Source organism: Gouania willdenowi, unplaced genomic scaffold (assembly GCF_900634775.1).
Source record: "Gouania willdenowi unplaced genomic scaffold, fGouWil2.1 scaffold_91_arrow_ctg1, whole genome shotgun sequence".
In the NCBI taxonomy this organism is placed as follows: domain Eukaryota; kingdom Metazoa; phylum Chordata; class Actinopteri; order Blenniiformes; family Gobiesocidae; genus Gouania; species Gouania willdenowi.
In genome coordinates this window covers 17,160-32,534 of record NW_021145256.1, presented here as the reverse complement: position 1 = coordinate 32,534, position 15,375 = coordinate 17,160, and the positions used below count along the sequence as shown (strand labels likewise).

Below are 15,375 nucleotides of genomic sequence, written 5' to 3'. Positions count from 1 at the left end.
TGACTTTATTTCCAGCTCACCTACTGTGCAGGAAGCTCTACATGTGACAACAGCAGCAAGGGACATTCTCTCTCAGGCCGGCATGGACCTCTGCAAATGGGTTACCAACTCACCTGACCTGAGAGCCATGTGGAAAGAGACTGGAGTAGAGTCGACTGGAGATACAGAGTCCTGTGGAAATGTGCTCAAAGTGCTAGGACTCGTTTGGAGACCAGTGAGAGATGATTTTGTCTTTGATCAAAAGGGACTCATTGACATTTTACGGGACAAGGAAAACACAAAGAGAAGCGTTCTACAAACATCGGCTCGCATATTTGACCCCATTGGGTTTCTCACTCCTTTTACTGTCAGAGTGAAGTGCCTCTTCCAAGAAATGTGGGAAAGAGGTCTCAGTTGGGATGAACCGTTACCTGTTGATTTGACTGAAAAATGGGAACAGTGGTGTATGGAGCTACTACTGCTCCACCAGGTGGCTATTCCCAGGTGGTACCACATTGAGATCCAGCAAGAGTCACACACTGTAAAGTTGCATGTCTATTGTGACGCAAGTGAAAAGGCTTACAGTGCTGTGGCATATCTACAAGGAGAGACTGTTACCAGCTTTGTGGCCTCTAAGTCGCGAGTCGCACCCCTAAAGAAAATGACATTACCTCGCTTGGAGCTTATGGGTGCACTTATCGGAGCAAGATTAGCACACAGTCTTCTCAAACCACTGAACATGAATAAGAGCCAGCTTCAAATGTGGACGGACTCGACGATCACTCTTCACTGGATCCGCAGCTCAGCACAGCGGTGGAAGCCTTTTGTGGCCAACAGAGTGACTGAAATACAAGGGCTCACAAACCCGGAGACGTGGTCCCACTGTGCTGGTAAGATGAATCCTGCTGACTTACCTACACGAGGTCAGCATGCACAGGGTCTTATTGAGAGCCAGTTATGGTGGAGAGGACCAGCTTCACTGTCCACAGCTGAAACGGAGCTGGACATTGATGATGACAATGTGGTAAATGAGGTAAACATTGAGCTGAAATCTAAGTATCAGACTGTTGTACAATTCACTAGCACTGAACAAGCTGTACCTCTGTTGAACTTAGAAAAGTACAGCAGGCTTAAGACTGTGTTAAGAATCACTGCATGGGTAAAACGCTTTGTAACTAACACAAGGTCTTGTCAGAGGGTTCAGGGAGAGTTAACCTCAGAAGAGCTGACTGCAGCTGAAATGTACTGGGTAAAGGCTACACAAGAGTGTTGTTTTAGCTCTGAAATATCCCAGCTAAAGTCCAAACTAAATGTGAAAAGAGAGTCTAAAATCAAAGATTTGAAACCATTCTTAGATGAAAATGGTCTACTAAGTGTTGGGGGGAGACTACAGCACTCTGATTTCAGTTTCAGAGAACAGCACCCCTGGGTGCTACCAACAAATCACAAGTACTCTGAGCTATTGGTTCATTCATGTCACGAAAAGGTGATGCATTCTGGTGTACGAGACACATTGATTCAAGTCAGAGAACATTACTGGATTTTGAGAGGGAGACAGCTTGTGAAACGCATTGTTTCAGGTTGTTACATTTGCAAAAAACTTAAGGTTAAAGCAGCAAAGCAGATTACTGCTCCTTTACCTTGAGATAGAGTAACTGAGTCACCTCCTTTTGAAGTTACTGGTGTAGATTTTGCAGGACCCTTGTATGTTAGATCTAAGGGGCAGCCAGTAAAGGCATACATCGCACTGTTTACATGTGCAGTAACGAGAGCAGTACATTTGGAGTTGGTTTCAGATCAGACTACAGAGAACTTCCTATTAGCCTTAAAGCGATTCATTGCAAGACGAGGGCTATGTAGGATCATTTACTCTGATAATGCTAAAACATTTAAAAGGGCAGACAAAGATTTAAAGGAGTTATGGCAAAACATTAAAGGTTCAAAGCTCACAGAGTTTTTTACTGAGAAAGGGATCACCTGGAAGTTCATTGCTGAGCGGGCTGCATGGTGGGGGGGCTTCTGGGAAAGGCTTGTGAGATCTGTTAAAACATGTTTAAAGAAGGTACTGGGAAAAGCATCTTTGAGCTTTGAGGAACTCACAACTGTACTTACTGAAGTTGAGGCAGTGTTGAATTCTAGGCCTCTGTCGTATGTACATAGTGATGTATTAGAGCCTCAGCCACTTACCCCTTCACACTTCCTGGTTGGTAAACGCCTGACTTCATTGCCACCAAAGACTTTTCTTTCGACAGCTCAGGTGCTCACAGCAAACCGTGAGGAGCTTGGTAAAAGGTGGAAATACCGGCAGAGACTTCTGATCAGCTTTTGGAACAGCTGGCGCAGAGACTATCTATTGGACTTGAAATCCGCTCACAAAGTGAACACTCCTACTCCGACAGCACTTAAAGTAGGAGATGTTGCTCTCATTGGGGAGGACAACACACCCAGACAGACATGGAAGATGGGCAGAATCGTAGAGGTCTTTCCAGGCAGAGATGGCCTCATACGTTCATGTAATGTTTGCACTTCTACAGGTAGCGTGTTAAGAAGGCCTGTTCAGTTATTATACCCATTAGAGATAGTTTAAAGGTCAATTTAATACGTATGAACAGCGGTTCATCGGGCGGGAGGATGTTGTGACTTATTTAAAGGTTTATATGTTTAACATTGATTGTTAATAACCACAAAATTATACAGGTGTTTTCACGTTATAAGATAAGGTAAAAATGTATTAAGTGACATTTGTTTTATTTTGGAGAGACGGAAGTCTTTTATTTTGAAGGGTGGAAACAGGATGTGTTGTTGCTGGCGCCATCTTAACTGGGAGAAAAAAAAAAGAAAAAAAAGAAGTGAACCGTCATAGTTTGATTCCAGCTGCTGTTTTTGTTCAATAAACCTGAACAACAAAGTTCAATCGAACTACCCGAGCCTCTGTCATGATTATGGAAGCTGTATCTACGTAACAACAGAGGTCATGTCAAAAGAAAAATAAAATGTACAGAGACTACATGAAATACAGAACCCAAATTCTTGACACTAAATACAAAACTTACAAAAACAAGTTAACAACCATATTGAGATGGGCAGAAAAAGACTATTATAAAAATAAATTAGAAGACAATAAGAACAATTTAAAAGAAACCTGTAAAATTCTAAATAAGGTAATAAGACCAAATGCCCAATCAAAGAAGTTACCAGAATATTTTATGCACAATGGCAAACAAACAAATAATGAAATTGATAGAGCTAATTAATTTGAATCCTTCTTTGTGAATGTGGGAGCCAACATTGCAAACAGTTCAGAAAAACATAACCTTGACCCTGCCCCCAAACCCAGCCAAACAATCATAAATGACAGTGGTGAAAGTGGAGGGAGTAGAATTCTACAATCAATGTACCTTAACCAAATTACAGAAAGTGAGATTTTCACTATTGTACAAAAATGTAAAAATAAATCTTCAGTGGACTGTGATAGGTTAGACATGATTATAGTAAAAAAGACAATAGACTGTGTCCTCACTCCTCTGACACACATTTTTAAACTTTCTTTCAGCATATTCCTTCAAAAAATGAAAACTGCCAAAATAATACCATTATTCATGTATTTAATAACTATAGACCAGTGTCATTACTGTCTCAGTTTTCTAAAATCATAGAGAAATGGTTTACACAGAAACTGGACTCATTTTTAGAGACAAATAACTTACTTTTTGAACACCAGTATATTGTGTTTCAATCAGGAGGACGGCGACTGTGTGCTTTTGAGAGCAGCTTTATTTTTGTTAACATTACCCACAATTCCCCGGGAGACCGGGCTCCCGCTTACGTCACACTGTCGACGCACACACCTACAAATATGCAGGTCACAGTGGTATGTAACATTTACCCCCCCCCTTAAAACATCTGAACAATGGTCATGAGCTAAGACCCCCCCCCTTTAGTGCACAAACTAACATCAAGGCCAAGCGGCCAACCTGGCTAGATAAACCGGGTAGACTGCCGGTTTACCCGCATAGCCCGGTGGATTATTCTGCCACCTCACAGGCTATACACTATGCTGGTGCATTAAAAGTCAGTAAGATAGTCATCGAGGTACAAGGGCCTCTGGCGGGCTCGGACCGGACGGGGTCCAACCCGCAGGGGTTCAGCCCGCACATCTGGTACAGCCTGGGTCTCCGCCAGTACATCTGGAAGGTCCCAGACCCCACTGGTGCAGCGTGGATTTGCTGATCCGCCACAGACGGTTGCTTCACCCGCCGGAGGCGGCTGACATGCCAGCGTGAACCATCGGTAACGCGGAAGGTGGCTGGCCCCAGTTGTGCTGTGATCTGTGTTGGTGCAGACCAGAAAGAGAGCAGCTTGTGCGATCGAGTGGGTCGCCGGACTCGGACCCAGTCTGATACTGTGAGTGTAGGCGGTTTCACACGGTGTCTCCTGTCAAACCACCGCTTCATTGTACGTTGCTGCTGATCCACTCTGTCGCCTGGGGAGGGTGTTGCTGTTGAAGTAACTCTCACCGGAGGGCGCAGTCGGTCCAACGGAAGTTGTAATTCATGCCCTAGCATCAGTAGGGCTGGAGAGTTGCCAGTGGTAGTGTGGGGTGTTGCTCTGTAGTGCAGTAGGGTGCTCTGCAGTGATGTTGAGAACGACAGGCCATCTGCCATGTGTGCTCTGAGCCCGTTCTTAAGGGTCTGATTAAACCTCTCCACGCCTCCGTTGGCCTGCGGGTGGTAAAAGGCAGTCCTAATGTGCTTTATCCCCCTCCCCTCTGTAAAAGCCACAAAGTCAGCCGAAAAACAAACTGAGGCCCGTTATCAGTGGTGATGGCGTCAGGGACACCCCAGCGAGCGAACAAAGAGGAGAGGAAACCGATGACCACTGTAGTGGTGACAGACCCGGCAGGCAGCACCTCCGGCCATTTGGAGTGGAGATCGTAAGCTACCAGGAGGAAGCGCTGATGCTGAGGGGTGCCATGAAGTTCACCACAAATGTCCACCTGTATGTGGGTCCAGGGAGCCCGAGGCCACGGCACGGGCTGCAAGGGTGGGGGCGGGGGAGAGCCGGTCTTACCACTGGTGAGGCAGGCTGTACAGTTTCTGACCAGGTCCTCGATGTCGCGGTCAATGCCCGGCCACCAGACCAGGCCCCTGCAGCGTTGTTTGACCCTCACGACGCCCAGATGGCCGTCGTGGACCATGGCCAGGACCCGTTCTCTCAAAGTGCTTGGGACCACTGTGCATAGCCCTCTCGCCACGCAGACGTCATTCCAGCAGGAGAGGTCCCCTCTGACCCGGTGAAAGGGCGCTAGTTCCTCAGGAACCCTGGCAGGCCAGCCGTTACGAATGAAAGTGCAGAGCTGGGTGAGAACAGGGTCCTGTGCAGAGGCCGACTGAAGGTCTTTCAGTGAAACAGCTGCCTCGAGGGGCGTGTGAAGCAAGTGGATCAGTTCCGGTTCTGAGGAGTCCTGGCTGGTGTCTGGTGCAGAGGCAGGTGTGGCTCTGGAGAGGAGATCTGCTACCACATTCTCCCTGCCTGGGGTAAACTGTGTGGAGAAGTTGTATGCCTGCAGCCTCTCAGACCACCGGTAAAGCCGCAGCGGTTTGTGGCCTGAACCTGTTGTGACTAGGAGGGCCGTGAGGGCCTGGTGGTCGGTCCGTAGTGTGAAATGTCGACCGTAGAGGTACATGTGCCACCGCTCACATGCCCAGACGCAGGCTAGCGCCTCCCTTTCTCCCACAGAGTACTTCTGTTCCGTTGGAGTAAGCGCTCTAGAAGCGAACGCCACTGGACGCTCAGTCCCTTGGTGAGATTGAGACAGGACCGCACCTACCGCAGTGTTGGATGCATCGCAGGTCACGAACGTTGGGCTGTCGAGGTCAAAGTGGGCCAGAACAGGTGAAGAGGTCAGTTGTGACTTAAGCCGGCGGACTGCAGCTGAGCACGCAGGAGACCAGATCCAGGGTGCATCCTGCTTCAGGAGAGCACGCAGCGGCGCAGTAGTGTCTGAGTAGAGGGGAAGGAAACGTAAGTAAAACGCAGTCATCCCCAGAAACGATGATAGTTGCGCCGGGCAGGAGGGTTCAGGCAGACGCAGGATAGCATCGACATTTGAGTGCAGCGGACTTAGCCCCTCAGCGGTCAAGCGGAACCCCACAAACTCAATAGCCTGAGCGGCGAAGATGCACTTCTCCCCATTCAGTGTGAGGTTGTGACCGGCGAGCACATCCAGCACCCTGGAAAGGCGGTCGTCATGCAGGGCGGATGTTGCTCCGTGCACCACAATATCGTCCAGGTACACAACCACCCCAGGAATACCTACGAAGATGGTGGCCATGATTTTCTGGAAGCAGCTGGGAGCGGAGCTGAGTCCAAAGGGCATCCGCGTGTAGCGAAAGACCCCCATGTGGGTCACAAAGGCGGTGAGGTTGCGGCTGCCAGGGTGTAGGGGAACCTGCAGGTAGCCCTGGCGAAGGTCAAGCTTCGAGAAGACTGTTGAGCCATGAAACTGTGCAGAGAGCTCCTCCACTGTGGGCAGTGGGTATCTGTCCGGGACCACCGCTTTGTTTACCTGTCTGAGGTCGACACAGGGGCGGAGGCCGCCTGTCTTTTTCTTTGCCACCACCAGATTGGAGATCCAGGGCGATGCATCGACTCGTTCGATGATGCCAGCATCCAGCAGTTTCTGTAGCTCGCCAGTGACATCATCACGCAAAGTGAGGGGCAGCCTGCGCAGAGGTTGGATGACAGTCTTCACAGCTGGGTCTATGAGCGGTTGGTGGTTGAAGGCGGTGAGGCAGCCCAGCCCAGTGAAAAGCGACGGCCAGCGCAGCTGCCATGGCGTGGTCACGGTCAGGATAGCAGCACCCAGATTGTCAGTGATGGCGAAACCCAGGGCGCAGAACAGGTCAAAACCGAGGAGGTTGGCACCATGCCGAGACACCTGGAACGTAAATGCTGGGAGGGTCCTAGATCCATAACGAACAGAAAAGGTAGCAGTGCCCAACATGTTAATTTTAGTGTGTCCATAGCCGTACAGCTCCTCTGCTCCTGCTTTGATAGTGTGTCTGGGAAAGAGTCGCCGAACCGTGGACTCACTGAGAAGAGACCTGGAGGCAGCCGTGTCCAGTAGCAGCGGTAAACACACGTTATCCAGCTCCACCGTGCACCAGGTGAAAGGTCTGTTGTTGGCACCCACCGAGTGAATGGTGGTCGGGCTTGATGGGCGGGATGAGTGGCGCTGGGTTCTTGTGGGAGCGGGTGCTGAGCGGCACACCTTAGCAAAGTGATTGAGCCTACCGCAGCGTTGACATCTCTGTCCCGTAGCTGGGCAAACCGGTGCCCTTGTGGCGTGGGAATACGAGCCACAGTTCCCGCATGGCCGGCGTGCTGAGGCACCCTGACGTCCCGCGACGTTAACCTCGAGCTCGGTGTGAGGAAAAGAGGGGCCGGGAGCCTGGTCTGCCGGTGTCACAGTCTGAGCTAGCGGAGTGGAGAGAGAAGGAGGTGGACCTGTAGCCGTTAGCCGCGATGCTAGCAGAGCAGCCGACTCAAGCTGAAACGCCATTTCCACTGCCTTAGACAGAGTTGTGTCGTCCGGGGACAAAAGCAGTCTCTCACGCAGTTTGTGATCAGCTGCGTGTTCGGCTAACTGATCCCGAATAAACTCGTCCTCTAGGTGTTCAAATTTGCAAACGCTAGCCAAGCATCGGAGGTCCGTGACGTACTGATGGACGGACTCACCGGGCCTCTGTCGGCGCTGTCTGAAGATGATTCGCCGGACGATGACGCTCTGTGGAGCAGCGAAATGTCCGGTCAGTAAGGCAACACAGTCCCGATACTTATCCGCGGGGCCGAGCGTGCGGAAAATACGTTGTCCCTCGTTTCCCAGGCTGTGGATGAGCAGAGCCTTTAGCCTAGCATCGCTAGCATCAACGATACCGGCGGCGGCGATGAACGTCTCAAAGGACTCAAACCAGCGGGGCCACGGGATCGGCGGCTCGCCCGGCAAAGCGAGGAACGGAGAGACAGGTGAGACGGGAAAAAACTCCATCCTCGTCGCCAATATTGTGTTTCAATCAGGAGGACGGCGACTGTGTGCTTTTGAGAGCAGCTTTATTTTTGTTAACATTACCCACAATTCCCCGGGAGACCGGGCTCCCGCTTACGTCACACTGTCGACGCACACACCTACAAATATGCAGGTCACAGTGGTATGTAACACAGTATGGATTCAGATCCAACAGATCAACTTGCACTCACCCATTTAACAGAAGCAATTGATGAAAATCAATATGTAGTTAGTATTTTTTTAGATTTACAGAAAGCATTTGAGACTGTAAATCATAAATTATTGTTGGCAAAACTAAATAATTATGGTATAAGAGGGCATGTGTATAAATGGTTGTAAAGCTATCTAAACAACAGACAACAATATGTTTAAATAAACACTCAGAAATCTGAGTGTAAAGCAATTATATCAGGAATTCCACAAGGTTCAGTAATTGGGTCAAAACTTTTCATTTTATTTATCAATGATATTTATGAGATCAGCAAAAACATAGATTTTCTTTTATTTGCAGATGACACTACCGTGTACAAAAACCGGATCTGATCCAGAAACATTAATTAGTGATATGGGAACTGAAATGACATGTTTAAAAACATGGTTTGACAGGAATGGTTTGTATTTAAATTGGAAAAAAACAAAAAGTATGATTTTTGGGACAAAACACCATGGGGATCACAAGATTACCATTGACGATACAGCTATTGAAAATTTTTCAGAAATAAAATTTGTGGGAGTCATGCTAGACGATAAAATGAATTGGAAGAGTCACATTGAATACATAAAGAAAAAAGTAAGTAAATGTATTGGCATATTACATAAAGTAAAGTATACTTTTAATGAAAGAGCATTGTTTAGAATTTATACATCTCTAATTGTCCCATATTTCACATATTGCATTGAGATCTGGGGTAATGCAGGCAAAAGTTTCACTGACCAAGTTTTCCTGCTCCAAAAGAAAACCATAAGACTTATAAATCACAAATGTCCAAGACATCACACAAATGAACTTTTCATTGAAGGTAAAATTTTGAAATTTGCAGATTTTTTTCAGTTAAAAATTCTCTTGGCCATGTGGAAAATCAAAAACAAATGAGTTCCAGAGCACATTTATAATAAATGTATATTAATCACAGATGAAAACAGCAGGAGGAAAGGAAACTTTTGTACCATTTGCTCGCACTTCACTCAAACAGAGGTTTTGTTGTCACTGGAATTAGGTTGTGGAATTCATTGGACAACAATTTAAAAACTTGTCATACTATAAGCAAGGCAAGGCAAATTTATTTGTATAGCGCATTTCATACACAAGGCAACTCAATGTGCTTTACATGATAAAACATTCAATTGTTTAAAATCAATAAGAACATTTAAAAACATCAGTAAAATCAATTAAAATCAACAGTAAAATCAATTAAAATCATCAACACGACATCAACAACATGACCAAAAATCTCTCTCTCAATCATACGCAGTAGAGAAAAAACTTTGATTTAAACATTTTCAAATTAAACACATTTACAAAATGTTGTTGATTAAAAACTAGTCTATAAATGAAATATATGTTAAACTATTGACATCTGTAACAAACAAAACTGTTTTTCTGTTTTTTGTTGTTTTCTTTCTTTTTTTGTTTGTTTTTTGGTAATGTTGTGCCTGTTATAATGTTAAAAAAAAATCACTCAGAACTGATCGAGGACCATCTACTGGACATTCTTTTACTGAACAAAAAGTATAATAAGACTCGATCTTCAACATGCTCCTATTCTGACATGTGAAAGTACAGACCATCAATTACAATGCAGAAACTGTAAATAGGATTACATGGAAGAATAAATTTGATTGATTGATTGATTGATCTTATACATTAAGGCCTATTAAGATGCACTAATACTAATAAATTCTAATTTAAGCATTTTCTGAGCACTTTACTTGTTTTTCTCTCAAGTTAGATGCAAAACGTTTTCTCTGGACTGTACTTTGTGCAATGACAGTAAAGTTTAATCTAATGTTATCTGATACATTATAATGAGTTTTTGATAATTTAATTTTACCTCATCATGCTACAAAATAACTTTCTCAACAGTTCACTCTTCTCAGCGACCCTGTAAATAAAACAATAAACATGCCTGTGGCACACATATAGCTACTCAAAGAGTAAACACATGTAAATAAAGAGGGGGCGGGCTCACATCACGCTATGGTAACCCACAAGGACGGAATGTGAAAAAAGTCCAAAAACACTGTGGTGGGAAAAAAATAAAAATAAATTAAATACATCTTTTTTTTTTTTTTTTAACTCGATTTTGCAAAACAAAAATCGTTTTTATCTATAAATTCGATAAATCATTTTTTTTTTTTTTTTGCCCAGCCTTACTGCAGAGTGCACTTATATCAAATGAAAAACATTGAAGAGAGCAGCAGAGAAACCCTGTCATGCTAGCGAGCATGCACAGCTAGCTAAATTATAAAATGGCCTACTTCTAACGACTGATTATGTTAGAGTTAGCAACGAAAATAAATTACACCCAAACTTGATTCATATGATATCTGACCCAGGTAGACTACAGTTCATCACTTCTTAGCTGTAGTTCAGATTCCCTCCAATCTCCTCCTCCTGTTTCCCCTTCCCCTCATCCACCTGACAACCACCTCCACCATCAGCTGCAGCCTCTTCAGATGCTGCTGCTGCTGAAGACAAAGATCCGCCATAGCATCAGCAAACATCTGTGTTATTTTCCCATATTTGGCAACATCTGCCTGAAGAGCTTGTCTCTTTTTATGGCAGTTTTTTCCGCGCCTCCTTTCCGCTTCTTGCTGCTATTTTCCATTTTCTCCTCTCGCTCTGTACGATTGATTGATTAACAGCCGAGGCCCGAGAGGGAGGGGTATCAGTTCTCGGCTGTAATTGGTCCAGCCCTGGACCTTAGTTTAAAAATGGTAAACTAATGGTATTAGTGTAAATAAACTAATGGTATTAGTTTAATTCACCCAGCGGTGCCTGGGTACATGATCAACCTAAAAGACATAGTATTACAGGAATGTAATGCTTTAAACCTCTCCCAACTTATATCTGAGCCTACCAGACCCAACCCCAAATCCCCCTCATCCTCCACATTAATTGACTTCATTCTTACTAATGCTTCTTCAAACTATCAACCTGGAGTTTTCAGCTAAATGATTGACCTCTGTGTTATTGCATGTACACATTCTGGCTGCTTAGTCAACTGGCCATCAGTAATTGTGACTGAGCACATTTTGAAAATATTTAACATGCAGTGCTTTTTTCAAAACATTGCAGCAGTAAATTGGGACAGAATCAACGCTTTCTCCTCCTTAGATGGTGCCTGGTTATATTTCAAAAATTCTTTTAGCCTAATCATCAACAAACGTGACCCGCTGAGTCCCTGGTTCTCCCATGACCTTGCAAAACTTATCTAACAAGAATGCCCTTTGGAGGAAAGCCATTTCCTCTCAGTCCCATGCTGACAATGCAGAAATAAAAGTACACAGTCGATCAGGAAGGCCAAAATCTCCCACTTAAAGGCCCCATGTCATGCTATTTTTCACCCATCTCTATTTGTTCTAAGAGCCCCAAAAACATAGTATTTGAGGTTTATTTTCCCAAACGCGCCTGCCTTTAGAGAGTTTTCGCCTTTGAAAAGTCACTTTCTGATCAAAATCTACACAAACAGGCTGATTTGTGGCCTACTTATGCATATTCATGTGTGGATGCGTGTCTATAGACGGGACACTGACTTCCTCCTCCCCGCAGCATGACGTAGGCCGAGCTCATGCTGCTTTATAAACACGAGACAGAGCTTGGGGGCGGGGCGTTCGCTGGTACACACAGACTTGTATGAGGGGGACCATCTTGGGTCCCCCTCATTTTTGTTTCAATATACCATACAAGTACTAGAGAAAGCCGCTGCCGCGAGAAGGAGTCACACCAACAGCACATACTTGGCGTTGTGCAGCAGCCCGCAGCCAAGGGTGACCGGAGCCACTCATTGGGCGGCAGACAGCGAGACAGTAATTGAAAGCACCCACCACCCACCGTAACAGCGAGCACCACCTCCCAGCAAACAGCATCGTCCCGAAGAGCCACGCAACCCTGCTCCAACCCTGGTACAGACGCCAACATCTCCCCAGCGCACCAACTCCCCACACTGGTGTGCCAGGCCGCCCAGGGCCCATATACCGCAGAGACCGCCCCCAAGACCACCAGGAGACGAGCCAGGCACCCAGCCACACCCAAAGAGGAGAGGCACCCCCACACACCCCGCATGGGCGACCCAGCAATGACCCCCAAATGTCCCCCAAAGGCCATCGACCCACCCACGACTGAACCACCCCAATGTAATTGTACGCTACACGGTGGTCCAGCCATCAACAGAGGGGCCGGGCTCCCTCCTGACGGGCCTAATTCTGTGAACCCACCCACCACTCTGTGATTTTTAATGTGTGTAGGTCCTCAAAAATGTGATAACGTTTTAGTAAGAAGAAGAATATTAATAATAATAAAAACGAGGTGCATTACAATAGGGTCCTATGCACTGTTGTGCTCGGGCAACAGTAAACCTTTAAACCTTTGATTCCAGTAAAAAGGTTTAAAATTAATGTGAAAATAAATATAATCCGAATAAATGGAGAATGAGTCACAGGTGTTCAGCTTTGCTGATTTTTCTATTATGTTTACAGCACTCCTATGAAAGGATTATTAATATACTGTATGAGAATAAGAATCAGATCTCAGCACTGAGTGTTTTTAATAAATGCTGAGTATGGAGTTTACTAAGCTGATAGGATTCAGTACGAAAGGAAAAAGGTCAGAATTGTTTAGTGTTGCATCATGTAGGAGTAGAATAATAATGTGTCAATCAGACGGTGTCTAAGGGAGGTCCAGTCCTCAGGTCCAGCCTCCACATCCCTGTGTTGGAGCAGGAATAATATATCAGTTGTTCATCAGAGAGGCTGAGGCAGAACGATGCAGAGCTCATCATCTTCTTCTCCTCACTATGAGCACACCTGATGAAGCTGAGCTCTGCTATCCACACCTGGGAAACTCTTCATGCAGGAGGATCGTGCGTTCTCACTCAGTGTCTGTGCTCCTTCACATCATCCTGTCCTCCATCTCTGTGCTCACTCTAACTCTCAACCTGCTGGTCATCATCTCCATCTCACACTTCAGGTATTGACATGTTCTGTTGTTTTATGACTTATTATGTTGTTAGACTCCTGCTGTTTTCTGCTTTGATGATAATTGTTGTATCATATAATGATATCAGTGTGTTTCTCTCTATCTCCTCCAGGAAGCTGCACACTCCCACCAACTTCCTCCTCCTCTCTCTGGCTGTGTCAGATTTCTCTGTTGGGTTTGTCTGGGTTTTTCTGATCCTCCTTATTGATGGCTGCTGGTTTTTAGGTGCACATTTGTGTGTTTTCAATACAGTGTTTTGTTATGTTGCCACCTCTGCTTCAATAGGAACTGTTGTGTTGATATCAGTTGATCGTTATGTGGCTGTTTGTGATCCAATGCACTATCAAACTAAAGTCACTAAAAACAGAGCTAAGATCTGCATTGTCCTATGTTGGGCTGGTTCTACTGTCTTTCATACTGTGATGTTCAAAGATAATATTGAACATCCAGGTGGGTTTGATTCCTGTGCTGGAGAATGTACAGTTTATTTACCTCCTCATGCTGGAGTTATGGATCTAATTTTCTCTTTCATCATTCCAATCAGCATCATAGTGGTCCTGTATGTGAGAGTGTTTATAGTGGCTGTGTCTCAGGCCCAGGCCATGCGCTCTCATGTTACAGTGGTGACACTTCAGAGTTCACTGAAGGTTAACAGGTCAGAGCTGAAAGCTGCTAGAGCTCTGGGTGTAGTGGTTGTTGTGTTTCTAATGTGTTTAACTCCATTTTACCTTGTTGTACTTACATCAGGGTTTGGAGTAAAAAATTTATCATATTATATTTTTGTTGCTGGTCTGTATTTCTTCAACTCTCTGCTTAACCCTGTGATCTATGTGTTTCTGTATCCCTGGTTCAGGAAATGTGTGAAATGTGTTCTTTCTCTTCAGATCCTGAAGTCTGGCTCCAGTGAGGCCAACATACTGTAAATCTTATAACAATTTGCTTATTTTGTTTATCTTTGGAGATTTGTCATGACTGTGAAAGCTGGTGGAGTGAACTACAATGAAAAAAAAATATTAAGATAACATATTTTTATGTAAAAATCTGAAGTACAATCAGAAGTTGCTGATGTGGAGACAAATGTGCACCAATCACATGGACAGCAGGTTGATTCCTGCAGAGTTCAACAAATGATAAAAATGATGAAACAAACACGTTTTATATATGAATAAAAAACAATCGTTAAGTCAGTTAAAATTAGGCGGCAATTGTTTATTAGAAACAATTGTTACGGCTAAATTTGCGGTTGACCTCATTTGGAGACATGATTTATTGCTCTGGTTGAATGATGGAGTCCAGGCGAAGCATTGATGATTTTATAAAAAAAGTTTATTCTAAAACTAAGTAAAAAAAAAAGGACAAAGATGGAACAAAGTTAGTGACCGTCCCGGCGGACGTCCGAAGGCAGTGTGACACACAGTTCTGACACGTATATCCCTGCAGTTCCCCCTCCCTCCTCCCCCCTGGGAGATAAAGACAGGACAGAGTGGAGGAGGTGGGGAGAGAGAAGAAGAAAAAAACATTTTCTTCTTCTTGGGTCAAACAGTCCTGGTATCTGCTTGATTGTCATAGAGATGGAGGCGTGTGTGTTTTATGTGTTCGTGTGTATGAATGGATGTGTATGGCATGTGTATGTGTGAGTATGTGTGTGTGTGTAGCCATGTGACTGCGTACACAGAGAGTGCCTACGCATCTGTCCTTGATTATGTTTTGAGGAACTATGTGAGTGTGTGTGTAAGCATATCATGTGCTTTGGACAAGGCGGTCTGACCCGGCAAAGTTGAAGACATGAAAAATCACACAATGGAAAGTTACACCATAAGGCTTAAGGATTAAAATATATGAGTAAATATATTATTAAGCATAACTAATAATTTTGCCCCCACACAATGAAGTGAAGCAGTAGACTATCACATATGATCAGATCACACTTTACATCTGTTGTTTACAGTGTAACTTTTAAAGATTTATGAAATAAAAACTATAACTGTGAAATAAAAGTGACTCGTGTCCTAATTTGTGTGAAAACATCACATCACACAGCTTTTCATTAATGTATTGACTTGCAGTGAAATGTACAGATGAACAGAATAATACAATATGAATAAACATTTCACAACAGTTTTATTTATCT

General features: G+C 44.7%; 2 protein-coding genes across 2 annotated transcripts; one reads left to right on the top strand and one right to left on the bottom strand.

Moving 5' to 3' along the window:
- Positions 1-4,732: 4,732 nt before the first annotated feature.
- Positions 4,733-8,029, bottom strand: LOC114461062 (uncharacterized). Its single transcript, XM_028442910.1, has 2 exons — positions 6,835-8,029; positions 4,733-5,184 (listed from the first exon to the last, which is right to left on the bottom strand). Exons 1-2 carry the CDS (start codon positions 8,027-8,029, stop codon positions 4,733-4,735), a joined length of 1,647 nt encoding a protein of 548 aa, XP_028298711.1.
- A 4,844-nt stretch (positions 8,030-12,873) lies between these two features.
- Positions 12,874-14,167, top strand: LOC114461072 (trace amine-associated receptor 13c-like). Its single transcript, XM_028442916.1, has 2 exons — positions 12,874-13,235; positions 13,357-14,167. Exons 1-2 carry the CDS (start codon positions 13,063-13,065, stop codon positions 14,165-14,167), a joined length of 984 nt encoding a protein of 327 aa, XP_028298717.1. The 5' UTR covers positions 12,874-13,062.
- Positions 14,168-15,375: the final 1,208 nt, after the last annotated feature.